At 46.4% G+C, this 27,120-nt stretch overlaps 2 protein-coding genes across 5 annotated transcripts in view; both read right to left on the bottom strand.

Annotated features, from left to right (window-relative positions):
• Nucleotides 1-232: 232 nt before the first annotated feature.
• On the bottom strand, nt 233-6,503 carry REEP2 (receptor accessory protein 2). 3 transcript variants are annotated; one of them, XM_060296263.1, is made up of 8 exons: nt 6,313-6,503; nt 4,282-4,354; nt 3,917-3,993; nt 2,612-2,732; nt 2,277-2,390; nt 1,774-1,915; nt 1,546-1,676; nt 233-1,460 (listed from the first exon to the last, which is right to left on the bottom strand). In XM_060296263.1, exons 1-8 carry the CDS (start codon nt 6,342-6,344, stop codon nt 1,392-1,394), a joined length of 759 nt encoding a protein of 252 aa, XP_060152246.1. In that variant the 5' UTR covers nt 6,345-6,503; the 3' UTR covers nt 233-1,391. The 3 variants fall into 3 exon arrangements, with proteins under 3 accessions (XP_060152246.1, XP_030725364.1, XP_069901300.1); XM_030869504.3 differs by having other exon boundaries at nt 1,774-1,921; nt 6,313-6,500; XM_070045199.1 differs by lacking the exon at nt 4,282-4,354 and having other exon boundaries at nt 1,774-1,921; nt 6,313-6,482.
• Nucleotides 6,504-8,158: 1,655 nt separating this feature from the next.
• KDM3B (lysine demethylase 3B) overlaps nt 8,159-27,120 on the bottom strand; it is a 58,999-nt gene continuing 40,037 nt past the window's right edge. For both annotated transcript variants that reach the window (XM_030869486.2, XM_030869489.2), the window contains 13 exons: nt 24,235-24,342; nt 22,547-22,674; nt 21,184-21,463; nt 20,184-20,440; nt 17,054-17,320; nt 16,074-16,245; nt 15,585-15,675; nt 15,309-15,439; nt 14,251-14,370; nt 12,872-13,011; nt 12,415-12,591; nt 11,429-11,563; nt 8,159-9,582 (listed from right to left, as the gene is read on the bottom strand). In XM_030869486.2, the coding sequence (XP_030725346.1) occupies nt 9,502-9,582; nt 11,429-11,563; nt 12,415-12,591; nt 12,872-13,011; nt 14,251-14,370; nt 15,309-15,439; nt 15,585-15,675; nt 16,074-16,245; nt 17,054-17,320; nt 20,184-20,440; nt 21,184-21,463; nt 22,547-22,674; nt 24,235-24,342 (2,087 nt within the window). In that variant the 3' untranslated portion in view covers nt 8,159-9,501. The remainder of the gene's footprint in view (nt 9,583-11,428; nt 11,564-12,414; nt 12,592-12,871; nt 13,012-14,250; nt 14,371-15,308; nt 15,440-15,584; nt 15,676-16,073; nt 16,246-17,053; nt 17,321-20,183; nt 20,441-21,183; nt 21,464-22,546; nt 22,675-24,234; nt 24,343-27,120) is intronic.

Here is a 27,120-nt window from a genome sequence, read left to right as displayed (position 1 = left end):
TCTTCATAAGTCCTGGCCCCACCTAGTCCTCTGGCTCTACCTTGAACCTCAAAACCATCTTCCCAGACTGAACTGCCTCAAGCCTATCTCTTACCTTGGAGATCAGAACTCCTGGGGTTCACAGTCTGGCCTCTTCCCCCCTCCATCCCACAGCTGAGCCCTGCTTCTCACTTGAAGTCCTTCCCGCCTGTGGACTGGTAGAACAAGAACAAAGCACAGAGGCCAAAATAAATGAGGTGCCAGAATTTGGTTTATTGGCTCATCCAGTGCGAAAGGTCCATTGGGCACCCTCTTTCCATGGATTTGGGAGCCCCCTGGCTCCTAAGATCTTTTTCTTCTTCATACATTCCTCCTAGCCCTGACTGAAGCCACGGCAGAAGCTGGGGCAAAGTGTGGGGCAAAGGCTGGGCTCTGACGGGGGTCTGCTTACATGGGGCCTAGTCTGCTTGGCGTAAGACGAGGACCCTAGGGCGAAGGAAGATGGGCCCCCAGGTGAGGAGGAAAGGAACCAGCTCAGCAAGGGCCTCTACTGAGGGCTCTGAGGGGTGGAGCCTAGTCCAAGGGCAGGGCAGGAATGGGAGGAGGCAAAGGGGAGAGGATCAAGGGCAGAGGAGGAGGTGAGAGGCCCCTCAGAGCCCTACTCTCTCATGGGCTGGGGTCCTCTGAGGCTCAGAGAGTAGGAGGGAGGGCTGAGGGTGGGGGGAGGTTACTGCTAGAGGGACTGTCCTTTACTCAAAACCCCCCAGCTCTAGACCCAGAAAGATGCACACACACGTACACTCTCACACGCACACCCCTGGAGCCCCAGCTCTTTTCAGCGGGCGCATGTAGCACACAGTCCTACCCAAGGCCCTCAGCTGCAGCTCTGGCCTGGCCCTCCTGGTCATTTGAGTGCACACTAGGCCCGTGTCCTCTATTCACAGCTTCAGGCCCAGAGCCCCTGCCCAGGTTCTCCGAGGCCTTCCCCACTCCCTCCCTCTCTCCCAGGGCCTTCAGGCCTGTCTCTGGTCATTCTGGGCTGTGACTGGCCCCCGACCCCGACCCAGGGAGAGCGGTGGGACCATGTCAGGACTTCAGACGAGTGAATGGCCATGGTCTTCAGCAAGGCACTGGGTGGGCGGGGGCAGGGCTGGAGCGGGGAGAAGAGCGCTCAGGCTCTGAGGAGCCCACACCTCCTCGAGTGGCTCAGTCCTCAGCTCCTGGTCCAGCCTCTACCCTCAGCCCCCACAGCAGGGCCTCCCTCCTCTTTTCCAAGCCCTTCCGGGGGAGGGGCCACTGGGCAGGCACCAGAACCAGCCATCTGAGAGGCCCCAGGGCCTGAGAATGAGGGCTGCTGGCACAGTGTGGAGCTGGGGCTCTGCAGCCTGGGGCGGGGGGTGCGTGCCGGGGCCTCAAGCGGAGTCACCCCCCGCGGAGATCTTCTTCTTGGGCCGGGTCTTCAGCGTCTTGGAAGCCAGTGGCTGTGGGAAGGAGACAGGAAGACAGAAGGCTCAGCCTGGAGTTGCAACCCCTCGCCATTTCCCCAAGCTCTGGCCCAGCTCTCACCTCAGCTTTGGGCACTTTTTTGATGGATTTGGCCCTCTTAGGGGCCTTGTCTCCCGTGTCATCCTCAGAGATCTCTGTCCGGGGATCTGCCTGGTTCGTGCCTGACCTTAAACTCACGGCAGGGTCATCTCCTGGTTCGGGGAGGAAAGGAGAACAGTGGTCTGGCCTTTCTCCCACCTGGCCTCCTTGCCCCTGTGCCCCATGCCCAGCCCTGGGCCTGGTCTGTACCTAAGTCCTCAATGGTGTCCAGGAGGCTGCCAGGGCTGGGTCTGAGGCGGCCGTCGGGCCCCTGCAGGGGCAGCGCATCCTCGTCCCGGATCAGGGTCAGGTCCTGCATGCTGAAGCTTCGGAGCTTCTCTGACAGCACCCCCTGGCCCTAGGGTCACCACCACGCACCGGGAGAACCGGAGGAAGGGGCGGGGTGGAGATAGAGGTCACCGTGGGGCACTGGGCAGCCACTGGGCTCAGTGCTCTCCCCGCAGTGTCCTCACCCCGTCCTATGGCAGCACTGACAGGCTGGGGCCATGCTTTCCCTTTGGACAGATGAGGAAACTGGCCCATTGAGTGGAAGTTCCTTAGCTGGAGGGTGTTAGAGGCAGGACTGGAACCCTAAGCTGCACAAGACCCCAAACCTTCACACACCTGAGGACCTGGTGGATGCAAAGGGGCTTGGCCAGGGGGACGAGATGAGCAAAGTGGGGCCCTGGGAGCTGGGTCTGCCCCCATCTCACCTTGGCAGCAGCCGTGACCGCGGCATTAGCGGCCAGGTTCAGACCCCTCTTGCCCACCCTCATCATAGTCTCGTAGCTCTTGTCTCGGGCCTGTGTGATGTACTCGTCGATCTCCTGAGGGGTCGGAGGGGAAGCAGGAAGAGGTGAGGGGTGGGCCCTGCTGGCCAGGCCCTGCCCTGCCCTTGTTCACACCTGGACAAAGGCACTGCTTGCCCCAGGAGGCCAGGGCCCTGCCAGATCACCCATAGGGAGAGCCACGAATGCACGTGGTTATAGGCACTGGGCTGCCTTGACCTGGGGCAGATGGGAAGGGAGCTTCCCTCGTCCCAACAGACCTTCTCCTTGTTGGACAGTGTTGGGTGCACGAACTTGCGGTAGAGCACGCTGGAGCCTTTGGTATAAGGGGACAGCAGCCATATCACAAAGGCAATCTTGAGCTCAAAGTAGAATGGAAACCTGTTGGGTGGAGAGAGGCAAGCGGCGGAGCCTGGGGCAGGGAGTCAGGAGGTGCGCCGACTCTCTGCATGACCCTGGCTGGCCCCCCACCCCTTAGTGCACTGAGGTCCCCATGTGGCTCAGGAGACTGGTCAAGGCGAGGCTCAACTGAGACTCCAAGTGGGAAGGTGAGAGGTGATCCCGCAGGAATTCCCCGCAGCAGTGGCTCTCCTCACCCTCTTCTGACAGAAGACTACCCACTCCTCTGTCCTGGGGTCAACACCACGGCGAGATCCCTGAACTTCCAGGTGCACTCTTGGGTCCTCACCCCATTCTCTTCCTGCCCTTTCTCCCATGAAGAAGCCGGGCTTCTCCAGCTGTGCTCTGGATCCACCCCTTGATGCCATGGCATGGCCCCTGCTTTTAAGGATCGTTCTCCATGCCCCAAGGCTCTTTCCCAGGCCACACACTCCTTCAGGTCTCCTCCATCCTCATCAAAGCTCCCTCCTTTGCTTGTGTCAAGAGGCACCTACACTCACTGTTCTCAAGTTTTAACCCATTACTCTTTCCTAATTTGACCCCATTCAACTTCCTCTTCTAAAACTGTTTTTCTCAAAGGCCATAGGCCCTTGAAATCTACAAATGCAAGGATGTTTTGTCCTCTGCCTCTGTAAAACTCTTTTCTTTGGACTTCCAGTGTACCGTGCTACATTAGTCCTCTCTTCCAAGAGGCATTTGCTCATTCAGTAAACATTTTTGAGCTCCTGCTGTGAATATACAGATGATTAGGGCATTCCGTGTCCTCAAAGGACATATACATGGTCTAGTAGTGCCTAGAAAAAGCCTTTGAAATACAAGCATCCAATGTTTATAAGAATGAGTCATACGCCTATTTTACAAATAGGGAAACTGAGGCCTAGGAAACTGTGACCTGCCAAGGTCACGGCAAGTTCGGCAGAAGCAGGTTTCCTGAATTCTATTGTGGTGATTTGGCTACCACCAGAAAGAAATGTGAGGGTTATATCTGTTCTTATTCTGCTGATCAAGCCAGGCCTGGATGGGGATTGGGGGGAGGGGACACCCAGGACCCCATGGAACTGTTGGGGGATCCCACCCTGGGTCTCAGTCTTCTGTTTGACTGGCTGTGTAGAAAAAGTCAGAGGCCCTGGTCCCTGAGGATGCAGGGAGGGGACACTAGATCTCACCAGGAGAGCACAATATCTGTGAGTGTCTCGGCAGTGGTGAAGAAGGCAAAGACGATCCAATACATCATCCATTTCACCTGAAGGTACAGAGGGTGGTGTTGGCTGGGGCCTTGGGGGAACACCCAGGACCCCACCTTTGCCTGCCAACCATGCTGGAGGTGCTGTGGGGGACGCTCAGGACCTCAACTTTGCCTGCGTATCACACCAGGCCTGGAGGAGAGGAACACACTGGAACCTCCCCTGAACCAGGTCTCATTAGTGCTGACAGCATTAGTACAAAGTCACCCCCACCTGTCATGTGACCCAGTGTCCTCCCTGATCTCTGCCACGTGGGTTGGGTGGGAGATAAAGGGTCATACACTCACATATTCCTTCACGTTTTTTGTCTTCACGGCCTTGTAGGAAGAATAGGCTGGGTACAGGGTGCCAAAGATGAGCCTAGGGAGGCAGGCATGGTTACTGGGCCCCTCGGCCAAGAGCAGTAGCCTCTCCCTCCCAGCTCTGCATCAGTCCCTGGGTAGGTAAGGGGAGAATGGACAGAACTCCAGAGTGCCACATCAGCTGGACTGATGGACTCAGGTCAGGGGTTTAGGTCAAAGCAGGCAAGCCTGAGGTGATACACAAGCATGGAAGCCCCAGCCAGCTAGGGTGATGCCTCATAACACCCCCCCCCGCCCCTTTTTGTTTTGGCTGTGCCGCACAGCGTGTGGGATCTTAGTTCCCCAACCAGAGATCAAACCTGGGCCCCCGGCAGTGAGGGTACCGAGCCCTAACCACTGGACGCCAGGGAATTCCTCTGTAACCCTTTATTCAGTTTTTCTCCAGCCCCCGAGGCACAGAAAGACCCAGAGGCCAGAGGGTCTGCTGTGGCCTCTTCAGCCCTGATCCTTGTTTGTGCATAAGCATATCAGGGGTGGGGGTCTGGTCACTGCCACAGGGTTGTCTTCCTTCTTGACACCACTCCCATTCATACCCATCTGCCCTTACCCTCTACCTCCCTGTTGCAGAGCCAAGCTGGGTAGGGCCACCTAACAGGGCACTCTACCTGGCAGTCAGAGGTACCACTGTAGCCCTTGGGGCCTGGGGAGCAGAGGGCACAGGGGCAGGAGGCCCTGAGAGAGGTTTATTCCCCCATGTAAACACTTTTGGGAACAGGCTCAGGGTAGTGTGCTGGGCTGGAGGTCCTGGCTAGAGTGGAGTCCGGTGTTGATCCCATCAGAGATCACATACAGGACACAGGTGAGGGAAGGAGAGGACCGATGCCGCTCAGCGAGCTCATTCACACGAGAGAAGCAGACACTGGGAAGGTCACAGGGAGGTCTGAGGCCCCTGGATTCCCTCTGGGGTGGGATGCGGGAGAGGCAGGAGGGAGACTCTGGTGGGTCTAGAGGAAGCCAGAACACAAGCACATGACAGCAGGGAGGGGATTCTGGGGTGTCAGTCCCCCAAGGTAGAGGCTTAGGGGCAGGGACCTGAGCTGGGGCAGGGAGGGGTTGGCTGAGGCCCATGTGGAGCCCCTGCCAGGCCCAGCCCCTTGACAATGTGTGGTACTGCCTGTTCCCCCATGGACTTGCCTCACTGAGGCAGGACACTTCTGAGAAATAGGCTTTGGAGATGGGGTGGGGGGCGGAATCCTCAAGGACAAAGTCCCCGGTTGTGGGAGAGGGTGCCCTCCCGCAGCCTGGGGGAGGTGGGAGGGACGTAGCTGGCAGCCTGAAATGAAGGCCACCTAACACCCTCCCCTCCGCGGCTTTCACAATTCCAGGCTGACCACACACATCCTCTCCCAGTTACCTCCCACACTTTGTCCTCCAAGCATCTCTGCTTTCCATATCCCGTCCTCCCTGGGGGGTCTTCAGAGCATGTGCCCTCACCCCCCAGTCTCCTGACAGTCAGTGGAAGAGGCAGGAGAAACCCGGCCCTTTGGGGAGGCCAAGGCTGCCACGGCCCTAAGCTATGGAATGAGGAGGCCCTGCCTTGCTCCCCGGGCTCTTCCATTAGCCCTCTCCCCAAGGGAGATGAGGGCCCAGGTTTGAGGAGCTCCTCCAGTCAGATCTGCGACGTGGGGGAGGGGACAAGCCGCCTCCCCTGATAAATCAAGCCGTGCTGCCCAGCCCCTGGGGTGAGGGAGGGCGAAGAAACAGGGAAATTAAAAATAAAAGGGGTGGGAAGCCAGGTCTGCCATGCTCCTCTAACAGTTCCCCCTCCTCCAGGTCCCACACCTCCACGTCTCTGGGGACCCCAAATAGGGACGATGTGCCTTTAGGTGACTCTGCTGTATGAAGCCACGGAGTGGTCCATCCCGGGCTTCAATACCCCTCACCTCCCATCCCTAGCCCCCATCCCCCTCCCAACCGGCCGCGCCCCGCCGCCGCCGCCGCCGCCGCCGCACTCACACCACCAGGCGAGAGATGATCCAGGACACCATGGCGGGGCCGGGCGGGGCGCAGGGCGGGAACCCGGCCCGGGCCGAGGATGCAGCTGCTGGAGGCCGAGCAGCGGCGGCAGCAGGAGCCGCACTAGCAGCAGCACCCGCAGCAGCAGCCGCCGCGGGGGCCGCGGAGCGCCGAGCCGCCGCCGTTAAAGGGGAGGTCCTTGCCGCAGCGGCGTGCCGTGGGCGGTGGCGGCTCTTAAAGGGGAGGCCGCGGCGGCGGCGCGCCCCCTGCACCTGCTGTCGCCGGGCATGCGCCTTTGACCTGCCTTCTTCTAATCGCTTGTTCACCTTTCTTGGGTTCCAAGCCCTGGGTTGAGGTCCTCAGAGGCCTTCATGGTTCCATCCTGACATCCTAGCCCTCCTCCTGCCCTGCCCACAACAGTCTGAAAGAACATCCCACGAGGAATAATAGCTATGACTTATTGAGTGCTTACTGTGTGCCAGGCCCGTGCTAAGAGCTTCACATGCATTATTTCAGTGACCATCCTGTAAGGTAGAGGTTATAGTTATTCTCATTTTGAAGATAAGAAAATGGGAAGCTTTAGGGAGGTTCAATAACTTGCCAAGGGTCACAGAACCACAAAGTCATGCTGCTAAGATAGGAGCTCAGGAAGTGTACTAAATGGGCTACTTCTCCCAACTGCTGACTATCAAACCCTCCTCCCCCACCACAGGCCGTCAAGACACCCACCCAGGAAGTCCTGAAGTCAAAGGTAGAGGGGCATCTGTCCACCCCACCATCACCAATCACTCCAGTTGGAAAAGGACCTAACCCCCTTCCCAATCTGATCTGCTTTTTCAGTTTTGTAAGGAAACTGAGCCCTGTGCTCTCAAGGTGGATACCCTGGGGCAGGGGAGTGCCTCTTGGTAAACAGAGGCTGGTAGAGAGGCCTGGGGTCCAGGTAGGAGATGAATCCAGGGGCTCCAATTCCATCCCCATCAGCAAGCACTGGCGGCAGTGGATGCCCTAATTCTGAAGACATTTATATCCAGAATGTAGGCTAGCCTGCCTCCTGATTTTCACCAAAGCAACAAAGCTCCAGCAACCTCTGCAACCCCCCTTCCCCCACTGCTTTCCTTTCCTGTGCCATTTCAAAGCTTCTGCATTCTTTATGTCGAGGTGTAATCCTCTGATGACCATAGCATCAACCCATGCCCATCCAGGCTGAAAGGACATGCTCAGAACTCTGTATTTCATTTATGGTCCTATTCAAGCTCAGTATCCTTGAACCACACAATGGTCTATTTCTACCCGGATAATTGTATTTCCAGGCTGAAACACTTTGGAAGATGTTTTTCCAACAGGATCCAGAGAAGCAGCTTCTGATGATGCCTCTTGCTATTCTTTACAACTTCCTCTTCAAAAGGCCTTTTCTAATTGGAACGTAGTCCTCACCCTTCAAGCCACTTTAATTTCATACATGGACAGCCAGGCCTCTTGTTTTGATGAACTTTTGTCACTGATTGCCAAAAACCTTGCTCTGGCCACTTCCCATGTCCTTTTCCCCCCAGACTGTTCAGGAAGGTAGGAACCCAGCTTTCCCATAGAGCATAAACTATGGAAAGCCCATCTTTGCTCCTACCCTCTAACTCATGTAGCACCTTCCCTTCATCCCCAAGCCCTCAAACCACAATGACCTGGCACTTCCCTCTCCCAATTGGACACATTCGGGAAGCAAAGAGTAATAATCGGATGCAACAATGTAATGATGATATGAAAATTAACCATCCTCCACCTCCAACCCCATCCTCAACCTGGCCCTGCTTTTTAGAACGGCTGGCACAGGAAGAATTTAGTCCACTACAAACAGATTTGTTAGATTTTTAATAAGAACATGGAAATCCCAATCAGCCCTTCAACAAAATTAAAATACAGAAAGTGAAATAAAAGTATTCTACAGTAAATGACTTTTATTAAAAAAAAAAAAGTAACTGTGAACATATAAACAAGCCTGCAGGGCACTACAGTACAGCCGGGAAGATAGATACATTTTCCAATGTACCTATGGGCCAATGAATTCCATCATTTTCAAATAAATTCTTAATAAAACTCCACTGAGTTGGAAAGTTTTGCTGAAAATATTTCCGGACAAAAAAACCCCCAAAACAAAAAGCCTCATGTAGGAAAGCAAACTTTCCTTCGCATTTGGAACTGTAAGAGGAGTCCCAAGGGAACGCTGGTAATAGATGGAAATGGGTCCTGGAGTCACCAGTGTGTGTATGCGTGGAACACACCAACAGCACAGACATGACAAAGTTCTTTCTCAAGATGGCTGTTCCCTCAAGATAGGACTGAGATGGGATGGGGAGAAACTAAAAGAATCCTACAAAGCCAATTCTTTAAAATTCTGCTTTGGCTGATTTTTGTGCTATAATGGGCCGTTGATTTCTAAAAATCTTATTTCTTCAAAGAGTTTTATCGAAAGGAAGACTAAACATAATGTGCCTTTCCTCATAATCCAGGAAAACAACTGTGGTATTTCAAAAGTTCTAAAAATATCTACTTTCATGAAATAGTAACTATTTCACTACAAACCTATTTTTCACTAAATACACACATTTCCTAATCCTGGAGCCCCTTGGGAAAAGCAGTGGATTCCCCCTGGGTCCTTCAAGACTCCACTGTTTACAGGAGAGATGGTGGGGAAAGGCTTCACCCGGCTCCCGGGATGGGGTGTGTCAGAGGTCATGTGCAGAGACACCATCAGGCTTCCACCAGGCGTGTTTAAGCAATTAGCCCCCACTTGTACCAGTTACGTGATTCCCCCTACCTCCAAACACATTCCCACTTAACTAGGCACAAGAGAAAAAGAAAAGAAAGGTGTGCCCACATTCCTGGTTTCCACGAATCTCAAATCATGAGAATGTGCAGGAAAGCCCAGCGATATTCAGGCAATTCAGAGTCCCAAAAGGCCACAGGATGGGGATGTGGCACCCTTGGCTTGGAGTCTGAAACTGTGTGTGTGAACAGTGCGACTTTCCTGTGTCAACCTTCAGTGTTGAGGCAGCAAAGAGTGGCTGGAGAGTTTGTAATACTGACCACACTGGCTCCAAGTGAAGGACCTCTGCTCCAGCAGAGAACCCTGCTGTTCCCTGTATGTGTTGTGAGTGAAAGACCTGCTTCACAGGCGAGTTTGGAATTTCTCCACGCCTAAGACCTTGCCAGCTTGGATTCATGAGCCTTGAGGGTGCCAACAGCATCTTTCACTGCGTGATAAATGATGTTCTTCACCTGGAGAGAGCAATCAGCACAGTCAGTTTATGGCAGGCAGACTGTGTTCTGCAAATGAAAATGTTATGTCCTACACTGACTAAAAGCCTTCTGATTAGTGACGAAAGCCCTCAACCAGGACCGCATGCTTCCTAAATCAATCCCAAAAGATGATTTACAAGTCACACAAGATATATAGTCTATATTCGAAAAAGAATGATTTCATCATTTGAAAGGCTATGTAATCACCATCCTCTATATGCTGGGAACTACTGTTAAGCTCTTTATGTGGACTTTCATTTAATCCTTACCATAATACTATGAGGCAGATTCTATTATTATCCCCATTTTACAGATGAGAACTGAGGTTCCATGGTTAAGAATCTTACCTGAGGTCCTGTAGCTAATAAGAATGCACTAAAACAATAGTGGGCAGGTAGGATTTATTGGGTATTTTTCCCTTTTGTGCTTATACATATTTTCTAATTTGTCAAAAAGGAACACACATGTGAAGTAAAAGTTATTAAAATAAAGTGAACAGGATAAAGACAGTTTTAAACCAACACTGTGATTATTTCTGAGGAGGTAGAATGGGAAAGAGTACATGGAGGCTTCAATAATGTAGTTGTTGTATATGTATATATTGTGTATGTGGTACGTATATGATGATTTATTTCTTAAGCTGAGTTATGGGCACAAAAGCCCCCTTTGCTGTTCTCTATTACATTTTTTGTATTAATTCAATAAATATTTACTGAGTACCTACTATGTGCTAGGGAAAAGCAGTGAATAAAACAGTAAAATCTCTGCCTTCATGGAGCTTAAACAGCTTATGTCCTAGTAGGGATAGAAACAAACATAAAATACATAGTATGTTAGATGGTGAAAAATACTACAGAAGAAAATAAAGCAGTGACAGAGGATTGGGAGGTGACATGTAACAAGTAGAGACCTAATGGAGGTGGGGTCTGAAATATGTATGCCTGAATACTTGCATTATATATCTATAATATCAATGTTATCTATTTGTCAATGTGATGGTACTTTGTGTAAGAACTTTATGGTTGAAATATTCCATAATTTTGAAAAAGGAACAGCAAAACAGATCAAGTTCAGGGTTAAAGGTGATTAAATCTACCAGCAACCAAGAAAAATCTACAACCTCATGGGACACTGACCAAAGAAAACACACCTGAGTCACAGGCACGATGGAGGAAAACAGGTCATATGTGAGAGGCTGGAAGAACGCCTATTCAGATGCTGAAGTTCTGCCTGGGAAATCTTGCTTCCTTACATTCTTTTTCTTTTTTAATGTTATTAAAGCATCCAAGTATATTAACAATGAAATTCTGCCCTTCAGGTTCCAATCCATTTCTGAGCAGAGGAAAACCTAATCTGATTGTCCAGCTTAGATCTACAAGTGGGAAACAACTCTTAGGGACATGGATTACAGTCCCTAGCAGGGCTCTAAGGAATTGAGTTTGCATAGAAATTTGCTGTGAGAAGAAGCTTTGGGGAAAGAGGTTTAGAACACATTGCCACAGTGCTTTTCCCACCTGACTGAGGAAGTCAGTCTAGTCAGTTACTAACACGGATACACTGTATCTTCCAGGGGCAGAGAAATAGAAGATTGTCACACTGGAAGTGACTAGGTTAAAAGATTCATATTCTCTAAAAGCAAACCTGAAGAGGACTGATTAAATACTTCCTGGAGGGAGGACTCCATACCCCAGACATGGGTCCCTTAATCATCTCTCTGCAGTTATACTGCCCAGGTAATATCCTCAGAAAGCAGAATGTGCCTCCTGTGTATGTAGCCTAGTAGGAGATGAGAAGACAGGGTTGGGGTGGAGGAGGAGTTCTTTACCTGCAGTTTATCCTCATGGTTTGTATGAGTGTTAGAGAGATGCCTGAATTCCTGAGTCAGGCGGAAACAGTGCTTTACATGCTCTGGAGATACAAAGTCTTCTGCTACTTTTATGCAACTGTATAGATTGTGCACCTGGGAGAGGAAAAGTACAGAGGCAAACATCAGGCACTAGAGAGTCAGCAACAGGTGGAAACTGTCCATCATATCGTTTAAAAAAACACTTTAGAAATACTTATGATATTCCATTTTCATAAAGACAACAAAATGCAGAAAGACTGTAAGTATACATTTATAGATGAAAACGTTAGTATTTGCACAGAAAAGGATCTGGAAAAATACACACCAAACTGTTAACAGTAGGCTACTTTCTGGAGAAGGCAGGACAAGGGGACTGAAAAGGGATATGGCATAGGTAGCTGAACAGAGACTCACCTTTTCTTTAATAGTCTCCCTTATTTAAAAATCTTTAAATAAGCATTTAAAATTACATGGAAGGGGGACTTCCCTGGTGGCGCAGTGGTTAAGAATCCATCTGCCAATGCAGAGGACAGGGATTCGAGCCCTGGTCCGGGAGCATCTCACACGCGGCAGAACAACTGGGCCCGTGAGCCATAACTTCTGAGCCCGCAGGCCACAACTACTGAAGCCCGCGTGCCTAGAGCCTGTGCTCCGCAACAAGAGAAGCGCCGCAATGAGAAGCTCGTGCACCGCAACGAAGAGTAGCCCCCGCTCACCACAACTAGAGAAAGCCCGTGCGCAGCAACTAAAACCCAACGCAGCCAATAAATAAATTAATTAAAAAAAAATAAAATATAAAAAATAAAATTACATGGAAGAAAATTAAAAATCAAAAAATAAGTTGCACTTGAAGAGCAATCAGTCTAACCCAGCCATTTATATCTATTGCCAGATTAGCAAGAAACACAGATATAAGGAAACTATGGGAATTGTGGAGCCAGCCTTACCCCCAAGTTGGAACATACCTGGTGTGGGGCTCCAGCAGGTATGAAGACGGCATCTCCCAGGAACTGAACAATGGCCCAGCCTTGCACACCATATTCCTCATAGAGTCGCTTACGTAGGGTCTGGTCCAAGTACCAACTTTGGTCATGAATTGGATCATGATCAGGGGGATTCTCTTGGCCTTGCTCTTCTCCAACCTGATCATGAAACCATGATCAAAACCCAAAGATGGAAAAATCAATAAATACATAAAGATTATTAACAGGATAAATCCAACTTGCTGCAGTAACATCACTGGTGGGCCAAAGTTTCTACTTTATTCAATATCCTCTAAGTGTGGATTCAGCCCTATGGGGCATTTTGACAGAGGGCACAGGTCTTTAATGCCAAGGGACTCCACGTGAGAAACCCTAGGCAGGCTGTCTCAGCATCCCCAGACCCTTTGTCTGTGAGCTGGGAGCCCACCCAGGGACACACCTTTCGGAGCAGCTCCCGGATCTTCTCCGCATCCTTGGCTGCATAGATGTGCCACAAAGCACCGGGTTTCTCCTTTCCATCATGAATCCTTTGCTTTGTCACCTCATCAGCATCTCCCTCATCAATTGTCTTGAGCACCTCTGAAAAGAGCAAAGTGGCACTTTTCAACGTAACCAGCCATTTCAGTACCTCTGAGTGAAGCAAAATGTCCAATTCAAACAAGTTTAGTCTCTACTATTCTCTATCTCTCTGGAGTGATATAAGGTAGAATCAAAGAATCAAAACTCACATTGGTCTAAGCTTCCTACACATGGGAAGAGCGACCCTAATCTTCCATACTTAACAGAGACTCAGCATTTTTTGGAGATATAGTGTCATGCCTTTAAAACATATTTCCTGCTCAAACTGTGTAGCCATATTTTATGTTCAAATTGCAGGTTATTTCCTGCTGTAAGTAGGTGGACTGTATACTTTCTCAAGACTTCTTCAAACTCTAGGATTCTGTGGATTTAAGGCCATGAAGAGTAAAGCTTCTCTGGCAAATTAAGAGGCTTGGCTTCTAATCCTTGTCTGTTATGATGCTTTAAATGACAGCCTAATGGAAAGATGTGCAGATGTGTAGCATCAAAAGCAAATGTGTGGCAGGAAATATACCAAAGTAATGATATTGATTATCCCTGAACTTTGAGATTTTGAGTTTTCTTCTTTAAAATTTTGTTTTCTAAAACTTCCGTAATTAACACACATTAATTCTACACTGAGATAGCGGAGAGTGCAATGCAGCAAAATATCACTTTTATGCTTCATCTCTGTGCAAATGACCTGGCTTTATCACCTATTACCCCACAGCTGAACTGGGTGATGGACCAAGTAGGCCAGTTTGAACTTTCTTCTTTTTTTTTGTTTTTGTTTTTGTTTTGTGTGGTATGTGGGTCTCTCACTGTTGTGGCCTCTCCTCTTGCGGAGCTCAGGCTCCGGACGCACAGGCTCAGCGGCCATGGCTCACGGGCCCAGCCGCTCTGCAGCATGTGGGATCTTCCCGGACCGGGGCACGAACCCGTGTCCCCTTCATCGGCAGGCGGCCTCTCAACCACTGCGCCACCAGGGAAGCCCTGTCCTTTCTTCTTTACTCCTCTTTGTGATGCTACATACTCAGTATTAAAGGGCAGCATTCCCAGAGAGGGAATAACTCTGGTCAAAGATACACAAGTACCACTCTTCTCTGCTGCAATCACCCCTTTGTCTGGGCACCTACTATGCATCATGCCTGGCAGAGATTTAAGAAAAACCCACTGGCCCTGACTGAGGAGAAAGACACACCATTTTACTCCTGAGGCTAAACCTCACCCTGCTGAAGCACTGGGTTCTAGAAATCATACCTTCATCATGAGCACCCTCCCCGATGGGGATCCCAACATACACCATCACATTAACTGCATCGGACACATCTAAGTGAAGATTTGTTGTGCCAACTCTTCTGTCTTCTGCTGTTATCAAGCCTGAAGGTAAAAGGAAGATATGCAAGGTGAAAGGGCAATATTATGTTGTTTTTTTTTCTTTTTTGGCTGCACCGCAAGGCTTGTAGGATCTTAGCTCCCCGACCAGGGATTGAAACTGCGCCCTCGGCAGTGAAAGCGTGGAGTCCTAACCACTGGACAGCCAGGGAATTCCTGAAAGGGCAATATTCTGAAGAATCCATATAGACCCTACAAGTGAAAACATACTCGAAGATATTCTTAAATGTGTAACATTGGGAGAATGACGTATATCTATTTATCAATAAATAATTCTCCTCGTCTCTTTTCTAGTGTTTTAAAACTGATTTCAAGCTCAGTTGACACTATCATTAGCTTTGGCCATTGATCCAATTCCACCCTCCTAAATGATCTCTCCCCTTCAGAAGCAAAACAGATATGGGCATTATGGACACTCAAATGAAGCTTGGCTTTCACAGTGATTTAGGACATTATTGTGACTTCACAAAGAGCTGGTTGGGTAGCATGGTACTCAGACGTCTTCACTCTTATCTTGTCAAGTCTCTTAAAAGCTAAGGATCTTTGGTTGTGCCGTGCGGCATGCGGGATCTTAGTTCCCTGACCAGGGATAGAACCCTCACCCCCTGCAGTGGAAACACAGTGTCTTAACCACTGGACCACCAGGGAAGTCTCTTGGATGGAACCTTTGAGAGGAAACTTTCTAACTACTGTGTGTGTGTATATATATACACACATACATACATATACAGTACTGGGCCCAAAGGGCTATTATGCAAATCAGTGGCAAAAGCAAACATATTCTAAACCATCCTGGATACTGTCAACTTCTTCAGCTCCTGTCACTTTGCCCTCTACACATGATCTTGATTACAAATCTCCCTCTATAGGTGAAATGGAAACAGTAGTGTCCAGAAAGGTCAATTATGGCCTCTCCCTCATACCGTAGGCATTGTACATCTTGGGGCCCAAATCGGGCCTTACAAAGTAGCTGGGTAGCCTAGAGGCTAGATTGAGTCTGCCATCTCGTTTGGTATATTCTGGCAGAGGAAGGTTCTCCATCAGATCTTCAAACCTATAAAAAAAAAAAAGCATGAAAGATGACTTAGCTTGTTATAGGGGAAAAAGGAAAAGAGGTGGAGTTCACTTTTCTGTGATTACTTTGTGACAGCTTTAGCAAAGCACAAGTCTCTCAAGACGGCTCACTGTAGTTCACTAACCTTGTTGGCATCATGTCCCGAAAATCTTCCCCAGGAGGCCAGTCCTTGAGTTTGAGCACCATTGGCTGCCCATCTTCTGACCTTAATCGCTCTGGAAGACAGAAAGCACTCCTACAAATATCTGCTGGGTTGGCTGCTGCCTGATTCTCCAGTGACTTAAAAGGTTTAGAAGACTAAACTCTTATTTTCAGACTTGTAAACCCCCATAATGGATAAGGTGGGCTTTGTTTTCCTTAGCCACTGCTTTAGTACATGATAAATTTTTCCATCTCAAAGTGAAAGTGCTCCACACATCCCATGTGATCATGTGCTTAAGTCCAGGTATGCTCTGGGAGCCATGTGATTGCCATGAGAGCTACCTGGTTGGCACCAGGATAGAATGTTCCTCCTGTTAAGAGGATGTAATTTGTTATTTCAGCGGTAGGGCTGGGCATATAGATGCTTACTTTGCAGTCTGCTTTTACTGAACCAGATATCAAAGCTACTTACTGCATATGATCTCGAAGCCATCCCAGAAATCCCGAACTTTCACATCGGAAATTATAGCACAGTTCCTGCAGTTCACCAAGTCCACATCCTGGTCTCCAAATTCCTGGCTAAAGGCTTCTGGCTTCCAGAGTTCAGACTTGAGTTTTTTATGTACCCCTGATACCAGCACTGGCTGTGGAAACAAAAGTATCTCAATCAGAGTCACTTAGGAAATACTTAGCTCAGGGCTAAGGGACAGAATAGGAGGGTTTCCTGGGGACAACCTCTTCTCCACAATGATTTATTATTCCCTCCCAGTTTCACAATCTGTGGATTTCAACAATGTCAGCTACAGAAAATGAAAACACTTCTACTCTGTTATTACACTTGATTCTCACTGCGGGGGGTGGGGTGGGGGGCACATTCCACAAAAATCACTTCTGCTGCCCTGGTATCTACCACTATTTTGAGGTGAGAGGATGAAAAGCTGACAAATGCAAATTCTGAGAATACGTCCTCACATCTCGAATGAAAAACTCTCCAGACAATTCTACAACCTCCCCCCCCTTCCTCACACCTGCTAATGTATAAAAATCAGGAAGTGTTATCACACTATCACACAGACTTGTATGGTCTTGAAACATTTACCTAGAAGAGTACCACCCACTTCCACCCATTTTCGCCTCACCCCATATCACACTTACGGATTTTCCTCTAAAGGTGTCATTAATGCCAGATCACAACCTCACAGGAATTTCAACTGCCCTTTTAAGAACACAGAGCTACACAGCTGAGAAATAAAAAGATCCACAATGTATTTTTAGGAATCTTCTGACTTTTAAAAATCCAAGAAAACTCGAAGTAGCAAGGCTGTCTATAACAAACTTAGTATATGTCTAAATCTCCTTAGCAAAGTGTCTCCCAGAGAGAATTGAAACTATCCTGGTAGCTATAGTGGGCAGGCAGACAGCCGACCCTGGGATCTGCTTATTCTTGCTTACCTGGCCTTGCTTCCAACACTCCCGGAAGATCTTCCAATTGTTTTTGTTGCTGGGGTCATGGAGACACAGAAGTCTTCCATCACAGAGCCAGGAGTGAGAGGTATGGGGGTCCAGCACATTTAACCCCATCACCATCTCCTTCACTTCCTTTTGGGTGTCAGTCAAGTTACAGGCCCGCTTTGCAGCATCTGAGGTTTTCTTATTTTCTACCACTGAGGCAATGATGTGGTCAAGGAAGTTGGGGAGGCTGGCCTTGTTCTTCACTCCCTGCCAGACACAAACCCATCAGGTTAGTATGACTGAGGCACCATCAGTAGAGTATTCAAAAACAGTCTCACAGTTATATTCACACGGAGTTCTGATCTACCTGATTAAATTTCATAAAAGTTAATTGTAAAGTCTTTTGTAGTTGGAGGGGGGAGCCTATTAAGTCACTATCTTACATTTCCCTAGCCTTCATATTTTGCTTTATATTTATGAAAAAAAAGTACAGAAAGGTCCCCTCTACTGCAGGAGATTTGAGACTTAAGAAATATCTTTGGCATTCAGCCCCGTTTTAAGCATATGCACGTAGACTGCAGGGATCACAAAATGCTGTAACTGAGTGAGAAAGATCATTTATTTTGAGGGTTACACATTTTTTTTGGCCAGCATGCCCAAGGGATATACTTCAATTAAGTAACTGAGGTGACTTATCAAGGCAGTGATTTTTTTTACCAGGGAGTGTACCCCAATAAACAGTTGTACCAGAGTACCCAAGATAACTGTATATTCTGAAAGCAGTCTCCTACTCCCCAATCCGTCCCCTACCAAGAATCTCTCATTTGTTTCAGCTGGTGGGAAAGCTCAGGCCCAGAGATGAAAGTGACATACCTAAGGTCATAGAAGTGAAGGAAGGGGAGGGCTTTTGTAAACTTGATAACACAATGTCTGAAGTATCACTAATCATGATCTCTACAGAGTACATGTAATCATATAACATCCTGGGAAAATTTAAAAAGAAAAAGGAGAACTGGGAGTTGGAGCAGTACAAATAAGACAGAGCTCAAAGTAATTTTTTTGGTCATTTATCCAAAAGAGAAACAAATAACCCACATTGTACAAGGCTCAACCACCCACAGTTCATCAAATTTCAGTCATTAGTCATAAAATAGAATGAGAAACATATTTGTGTACTTGTTTGAAATGCTCTCTGGAATATATAAACTGAAAATACAAAAGCAATGTATAAAAACATCTGTGTAAAAAGGGGGGGAACTATATACATATTTTAATATCACTGAAAGGGCAATCATGAAACAATGGTCACCTACAGAAAGGGAGGCAACAGTGGGAAGGAGACTTTTCACTGTATTTTTAAAATTTAAATTTTGTACGTTTTGAATTAATTAGTTCAGTAAATGCTTACTAAATACTTATGTATCAAACATTGTGGCACTAGGGATATAGTAGTGAATAAAACAGACAAAAATGGGGAATTCCCTGGCAGTCTAGTGGTTAGGACTCTGCTTCCACTGCTGGGGACCTGGGTTCAATCCCTGGTTGGGGAACTAAGATCCTGAAAGCTGTGCAGCACAAAAAACCCAAAAAACCAAAAAAACAAAAAACAGACAAAAATGCCTTTAAGTGGAGGTAAGGCAGAAAATAAATAAAACACAGCAAGTCAGATGGTAATAAGTGTTATGGAAAAAGTGCAGGGCTTCCCTGGTGGCTCACCGGTTAAGAATCTGCCTGCCAATGCAGGGGACACGGATTCGAGCGCTGGTCCGGGAAGATCCCACATGCCACGGAGCAACTAAGCCCGTGTGCCATACTACTGAGCCTGCGCTCTAGAGCCCGTGAGCCACAACTACTGAGCTCAGATGCCACAACTACTGAAGCCCGTGCACCTAGAGCCCGTGCTCCGCAACGAGAAGCCACTGCAATGAGAAGCCTACGCACCGCAAGGAAGAGTAGCCCCCACTTGCCACAACTAGAGAAAGCCCGCGTGCAGCAACGAAGACCCAATGCAGCCAAAAATAAATAAATAAATAAATTTTTTTAAAAAAGTGCAGGGGAAACAGACATGAGTGGAGGATGGGAGTAAAATGGACTTTTAAAAAGGGTGATCTAAGAAGAAGGCTTACTGAAGAGGTGACATTTCACGAGGGAGGAGAGGAAGTTGATTAAGAAGCAGGCCATGTTGTGACATGGGAAAGAGAGTTCTCGGTGGAGAAAAGGACAAGTGCAAAGGCTCTGAAGAAAGAGCATGCCTGGCCATGTTCAAGAAACAGCAAGAAGGTGGGTGTGGCCAGAGCAGAGTGAACAAGAGGGAGAGTGGTAGTTGAAGTCAGGGAAGTGAGGGGAAGATAGGGCTGGAACGTTATAGTCCACTGAAAGGACTCTGCTTTTATTATGAAATTGGAAGCCCTTGAAAGACTTTAGGCAGAGGTGATATAATGTGACATATCTTAAAAGGACCACTCTAGCTGCTCTGTGTAGAAAGGGAAGAAATACAGAGGACCTCTAAGGAGTTTACTACAAAAATTCAGGCAAGAGAGGATGTTGACTCAGACTAGAGAGGAAGCAGCGGAGCTGATGAGAAATGGGTGCACTCTGAATACATTCTGATGATCAAACTGAAAGGTTATGCTAACAGATTAGATACGAAATGTGAGAGGGGAGTCCCAAAAGACTCCAAGATTTTTCGCCGAGCAATTGGAAGCCACTGACCAAGAGAAGCAAAAAATAAAGGAGATGCAGGCTCACAGGCAGAAGAACAGGAGTGTGGTTTTAGAGGTGTTAGGTTTGAGGCGTCTATTAGATACCCAAGAGAGTACAATATGAATGTACTGCCTACATTTAAAAAAAATTTAATGTCTGTTATTGTCAAGAAAATAAAGTGATTTCTGCTGATGATTGAAAAACTTCAGTCTCAGTTTCTACTGACTTCCTAACATGGCACAAAAGGTTTACTACTTAAAAGGATCTCAAACATTCCCAAAATTTAATATAAAGAAAGATCTTGTCAGCTGGACTGATAATGTGGAGGACACAAATCAGTCATATACCCTCTAACCCAGTTATCAGATCTCTGATGGTTCTTTCATGGAAAAGCAGCAAAGGCTAGAGTTGTAGAGAGGACACTTACTGCTGAGGATGTAGAGAAGACCGGGGGGAAGGGTATGCCTGTGTCCAAGGGGGTTTGAGGAAGCTTTCCGGGCCCGGAGTGGAGGAGGTCTCGAAGGCTAGAGCCTTCAGTTTTGTTGTTGGAGGCAGTGGGACCCAGTAACAGACTGTTAAAAAGCTTTGGAGTCAACGGAGAGACCTTTGCAGTGGAGTTGAATGAGTCCAGCCCAAAGGGTGAATGAGACTCTTTATTGAGCACCGACCTCAGGGACCCTGCTTCTGTAAGAACATAACCAGGAATAGCATTAGGCACAAGGAATACCCAGCAGGCAACTGACTCCTAAAAATCAGCCAAGTGGGAAAGAGGAAAGACTTTCCCCTCCCCTGCCCCCCAAACTACGTACGGTTTGTCTGGGCCAAGCCTGACGAGCTATGACTATGGCAGGTCTCATGGCCAAGGAGAAGCCCTCCTACTTCTTCCTTTCTTTTCCAGATCTGGATTTCAAACTTCCTTTTGTTCCCATCCATCTTTCGTCTCCCTCACTTTCTAAGACAGTGTTGCTTCAAGTGGGTCTCCAGAATACTTGTATTAGAATCACCTGGAGTGCTTGTTAAAAATGGAGATTCTTGGTCTTACTCCAAGAGATTTTCACTTAATAGTTCTGGTGGGGCACAGGAATCTGCATTTTTAACGATTCCCCAGGTGATTTTGTGCCCACTGAAAACCAAGTGTAGCCCTCCTGGCTAGTAATACTGGCTATCAGGGCCATTTGGGAAGCTTGTTAAAAACCTTATATTGATTCTGACTAAAGAGGTTTGGGGTAGAACCCAGGCATGTGCCTTTTTTAGAAAGCTCCACTTCTAGAAAGAAGTGGAAAGAGATTCCCTCATTTTACATGATCAGCCAGAGAAAGCAAGTGGCATGTTTCAAAAATGTGGATGGTAATGTGTGAGTTTGAAGAATCCCAGAATAACTCAAGTGTTCCACCCACAGGCAGGGCAGAGGCTTGTGTTAATCTCACCTTTTGTTTCTTCCTTAGCCTTCTGAGTTGCTAAATCCGCCAACCAGTGCAGGGCAGAGGAAGGTGGGCCTGTGTCAGGGCAAGGGGGCCTGATGGCTTTTAGCTCACTATTGCTATTTGACGCCGAACTGTCTGCTTTCAGAGGCTCGTCAGATCTGATGTCAGTACTTTCGGCTTTGGCAACATGGTCAGTCTCTGGTTGTGTTACCGATGCAGTTCCTCCTCCACCTGAGAAGGTGGTTTCATTTCCAGAAGAGGCACTAGGGTTTATGCTAGGAAGCTATAGCACAGAACGCCAACATGGTTAAAGTGTTGTCCTTGTGTAGAAAAAATACAATGCAAATAGTAATGACAGCTGATGCTAAACAGGTCTGGGAAAGCAACTGTCCCATAAACTGCTATTTCACTCATTCATTAATTTAACATATATTTGAGTCCTACAATGTGACAGAAACTATGCTAGGTTCTGTGGAAAGAGCAGTGAACAAGACTTGAAAATAAAACAGTGTTTTTGTTTGGCATGCCTGAGGCTCAAATTCTGCACTGGCAAATTGGTGATTAGAACTTGACCGCATAGAGCTGTTCTGAGGATTAAATGAGATAGTACTGATATATGCAAAGAGCTCAGAATAGTGTCTGGCACACATAAATGCTCAATAAAATGGTTATTATTCTATTATTGAATTTTCCAGATGATTTGCTCTAATATGTCAACTCTACTGAAAAGATATTTTGAGATCTCTCAGCATTAATCCCTGTACCTCTTATTGATCATGTGTAGCATTCCTGGAAAGCCCTCCGAATGTAAGAGGTGTGTGTGTGGTTTTTTTATTTTTTTAAAATAGCCTCTTATTCAAAATAGTCACCATCACACCAGAATGACCTCCACCTCTGACAAAGCAATGAGAAAATCACTGCCTCTCTGTGAAGGCTTAGGACTGCTTTCAGGGTAGAATGATCCCAGATCAGCAGGCTAATATTCATACTTCTTTCCTCAGTACCTAACATGACAAGGCAGGGACCATGCACACAAATAGGACTGTATTCCTAATTACCTTTTCTGTACTCTTCACCTACACAAGGAACCTGAGGTACAAATCTTGACAAGATGCAAAGAATCTCTTTGTGCTATTTATCAAACAAGCCTGAATTGGTTTTAAAGACACATGAAGAGAAACTCATACCAGTCAGGGGGAATTTAAATCCCTTGAGTAACTTCTGGGGCTCTCTCTAGACAGGCCTCCCCATCCCCTAATTCCCCAGGAATCTGACAGTAGCCTGGGACAACAGAGGTGAAAATGAGGCACTTCCTGGTACAAAGAACTTGAGTTTCTCTCAGTTGTACCTATACACACCACTTTACCTGTGACATCCCATTAGTGACAGCAGGTCTCAACACAGATTTGTTCTGCCGGCTAATACAAGGGCAGTTTGCTTTAATTCCCCACTTGCCCCGGGCAGCATGTACCATGTCTCCAATATTGTAAAGAGCTGGAAAAAAAATAACAATTAACCTTAAAATAATTGTATGTGCCAGGTATTGTGCTAAAGACCTTATTTACATTATCTCTCTCAAGCTTTACCACAAGTCAATGAGGTAGCAGCTTGTACCCTCAATTTTTTTTTAAAGTTATTTTTTTTAAAATTTTATTTATTTTTTATTTTTGGGTGCGTTGGGTCTTCGTTGCTGTGTGTGGGCTTTCTCTGGTTGCAGTGAGTGGGGGCTACTCTTCGTTGCGGTGTGCGGGCTTCTCATTGCAGTGGCTTCTCTTGTGGAGCACGGGCTCTAGGCGCGTGGGCTTCAGTAGTTGTGGCACGCGGGCTCAGTAGTTGTGGCTCGCGGGCTCTAGAGTACAGGCTCAGTAGTTGTGGCGCATGGGCTTAGTTGCTCCACGGCATGTGGGATCTTCCCGGACCAGGGCTTGAACCCTTGTCCCCTGCATTGGCAGGCGGATTCTTAACCACTGCGCCACCAGGGAAGCCCAGTACCCTCAATTTTTGATGATGAAACTGAGACTCAGAGAAGTTAGGTTATTTGCTTAAGTACATAAAGTTGGTAAATGAAAGTACCGAGACTTTAACCCATGTCTATCTAGCACTAAAGTTCTGTGCACGCTTAACCACTAAGCTACACTCCCTCCCTCCTCTAGTAAACGTTAACAAGGTGTCCTTTAGCAGAAACTCTAGGGGTAGATTCCCTGTTGTTCAAGCGTATGTAAACATTTTGAATTGTATACTTGAGATTTACTGTAAGTTATACCTAAAAAAAAAAATAGACCAATGTAAACTTTACATAAACATTTAACCAATGCTTAGATCAGCAGGGAGCAGGCCTCTGACCACTGCACTCAGGGAGCTCTTCTGTTCAGATGCACTGGGTTATAAAGATCCAGGGGATGGCTCCCCAAAGTGGAGAAGAATATAGGCAGAGGATTCACCAACTTCAGTGTGTGTATGTTAATGGAACTGTGGAAGCTGGAAACAGTCTATCTGGAGGAATCAATGAAGTAAGCTGCCACAAGACCATTCATTCCTACTGTTAAGCTGCCTTCTTCATGGATTCAAGAGTTTTGATTAGCTTCAGCTGGATTTTTATAAACCTAGAACCAAAGGTCTTTCTGGAAGCCAGGGGACTGGCTTTTTCTTTCTTTCTTTTTTTTTTTTGCTGGGCCACATGGCTTATGAGATCTTAGTTTCCCGACCAGGGACTAAACCCGGGCCCTCGGCAGTGAGAGCACAGCGTCTTAACCACTGGACCACCAGGGAATTCCCAGACTGACTTTTGCTATCCTGGTCCTGCCGACCATAGGAATGTAAAATGACATGTGAAAAGCAACCAACCCCTCCACCCAGAAAGGTGAGGCGAAGTGGGTGCAGTGGCTGCATACAATCTAACATTTCTGAAGATTCAAATTCTCAGGGAAATCTAGTGAGGCTTAAAAAGAGTCAAGCTGAGATAAACCATTTTACCAAATATTATGGTGTGTAAATTACAGCTCAATTAAAAACATCTTTTTTCCCCCACCAAATCTAAAAAAGGAATTCCTTTACCTGTGCCAGGGATGATCTGTGTGGGCATGAGATTCTCTGGTTCATGGGACTGCCCCTTTGCACACTTCAACCAGGAGAAAACCTCTTCATCACCTATCTCTTCTGTCTCTGAAACAGAAACAAAATGACTTTACTTATTTTATGAGGGTCACAAGATGTATCTCTCTCAGTAAGTCAGAGTTTCAGACTTTACAGGCCAATTTTTTCATGGGTCAAAGAAGATAACAGCTAACTTTAAAAAATACTGCTACACTGAGTTATAATTTACATAAAATTAATTCAACAATTTAAAGTGTACACTTCAATGAATTTAGACAAATGTATATAGTTGTAGAAACAGTACTACATTCAGGATTTAGAACTTTTCTATCCCTTCATAAAGTTCCCTTCAGCACTTTACAGTCAATACCGTTTCCTCAACCCCTGGCCACCAACAACCAACTTTCTAACACTAAAATTTTGCTTCTTCTAGAATTTCATATCACTGGAAACATATGGTATGTCATTTGTCATTTGTGTTGGGCTTCTTTCATTTAGCAATGATTTTCAGATTCATCCATATTGTTGCATTTATCAGTAATTCATATCTTTTTATGTCTGAGTGCTGTTCCATAGTATGGATGTACCTTATTGTGTTTACCCACTTATCAGCTGGTAAATAGTTGGATTGTTTCCCATTATTGGCTATTATGAATAAAGTGCTACAAACATTCAAGTACAAGCCTTTGTGTGGACATATTTTCATTTCTCTTGGAAATACCTAGAAGTGGAATGCTAGCTTATGTCTAAATTTATAAAGAAATGGCTATACTGTTTTCCAAAGTGATGGTACCAAATTGCATTACTATCAGCCATGTTTAATAAGTTTTAGTTGCTCCATATCCTTGACAGCACTTTTGTACTCTCAGTTTTAAAAATTTTAGCCATCCTAGTGGGGTTGGTGGTTTCTCATTATGGTTTTAATTTGTATTTCCCTAGTAAGTAATGATAGCTTTTTCCCATGTGTTTATTTTCCATTGATCTATCTTCTTTGATGAAGTACCTGTTCAAATATTTTGCCCATTTAAAAACTGGGTTTTGGTGGGGACTTTCCTGGTGGCACAGTGGTTAAGAATCTGCCTGCCAACGTAGGGGACACGAGTTTGAGCCCTGGTCCGGGAAGATCCCACATGCTGCAGAGCAACTAAGCCCATGCACCACAACTACTGAGCCCGCGTGCCACAGCTACTGAAGCCCACATACCTAGAGCCTGTGCTCCGCAACAAGAGAAGCCACGCAATGAGAAGCCCGTGCACCGCAACGAAGAGTAGCCCCCGCTCTCCGCAGCTAGAGAAAGCCTGAGAGCAGCAACAAAGACCCAACTCAGCCAAAAATAAATAAATTTAAAAATTTAAAAAAAAACAACTGGGTTTTTTGTCTTCTTGTTATTGAATTTTAAGAGGTCTTTATTATGGATGCAAGTTCTTTAGCAAATATGTGATCAGCAAATCTTTTCTCCCACTATGTGGCTTGCCTTTTCATTTACTTAATGTCTTTCGAAGAGCAGTTTTCAAATTTGATATTAATTTTTCTTTTGTTTTTTTGTGTCTTAGCTAAGAAATATTTATCTAACCCAAGGACACAAAGGTCTTCTATTTTTTTCCTAGAGGTTTTAGAGTTTTAACTTTTATGTTTAGGTCTATGATTTATTAGAGTTAATTTTTTGTATATAATGTGAATAAAAATAGTTCATTTGATTATTTGAATATGTATATACAGTTATTTAAGTACCATTTGTGAAAGGACTATCTTTTCCCATTCAATTAGCTTGGCACCTTTGCAGCTAATCAGTTGAATGTGTATGAGTGGGTTTACTTCTAGACTGTTCTGTTGTGCTAACCATAGTGTCTTGATTACTGTAGCTTTATACAAAGTCTTAAAATGAAACAGTATAAATCCTCCAACTTCATTCTTCTTTTTCAAAATTTTGGTTATTCTAGGTAATTTGTATCATATAAATTTTAGAAACAACTTGTCAATTTCTACAAAAAGGCCTATTGGGATTTTCATTGGAATTGCACTTAATTATAGATCAATTTGGAAGAACTGACATCTTAATATTCAATCTTCTATCCGTGAATACAGTACATCTCTCCATTTATTTTTTATTTTTTTGTGGTAGGCGGGCCCCTCTCCCGTTGCGGAGCACACGCTCCGTTCGCGCCGGCTCAGCAGCCATGGCTCACGGGCCCAGTCGCTCCGCGGCATGTGGGATCCTCCCGGAACGGGGCACGAACCCACGTCCCCTGCATCGGCAGGCGGACTCTCAACCACTGCGCCACCAGGGAAGCCCTGGTGTGGTTTTCTTAACGTATTTTCTGTTTGAGGATTATTGTTGGATTTGTGGTGTTATAGCTTTTTCATCAAATTTGGAAAATTTTTGGCTTTATTTGTTCAAATATTTTTTCTGTCTCTGCCCTCCTGCCCTTTTTCTGGAACTCCATTTATAAGTTTTGGAGACTGCCCAATATATCCTGTAGTTCAACAAGCCACTCTTCAACTTACAAATTTCTTTCTTCTCTCTGTGCTTAGTTTTTATAGTTTCTATTGCTGTCTTCAAGCTCACTGTTTCTTCTGCAGTATCTAATCTGCCACCTAGTGTATTTTTTGGGGGGGAGATATTTTTCATCTCAAGAGGTTTCATTTGGGTCTTTTACAGGTCTTCTGTTTTTCTCATTGTGTTTTCCTTTATGTCCAAGCATATTTAAAAGTTTTATAATAGCTGTTTTAGGTCCTTGTACAATAATTTCATCACTACTGTCATTTCTGGATTTGTTCTACAGATCGTTTTTTTTTTCTTTTTTCCAGATTATTGGTCATATTATTCTGCTTTTCTGTATACCTGAC

The sequence above is a fragment of the Globicephala melas genome, chromosome 3 (assembly GCF_963455315.2).
Source record: "Globicephala melas chromosome 3, mGloMel1.2, whole genome shotgun sequence".
NCBI classification, from domain to species: domain Eukaryota; kingdom Metazoa; phylum Chordata; class Mammalia; order Artiodactyla; family Delphinidae; genus Globicephala; species Globicephala melas.
Note: the sequence above shows the minus strand (reverse complement) of the source record. Positions and strands in the feature narration are given on the sequence as shown.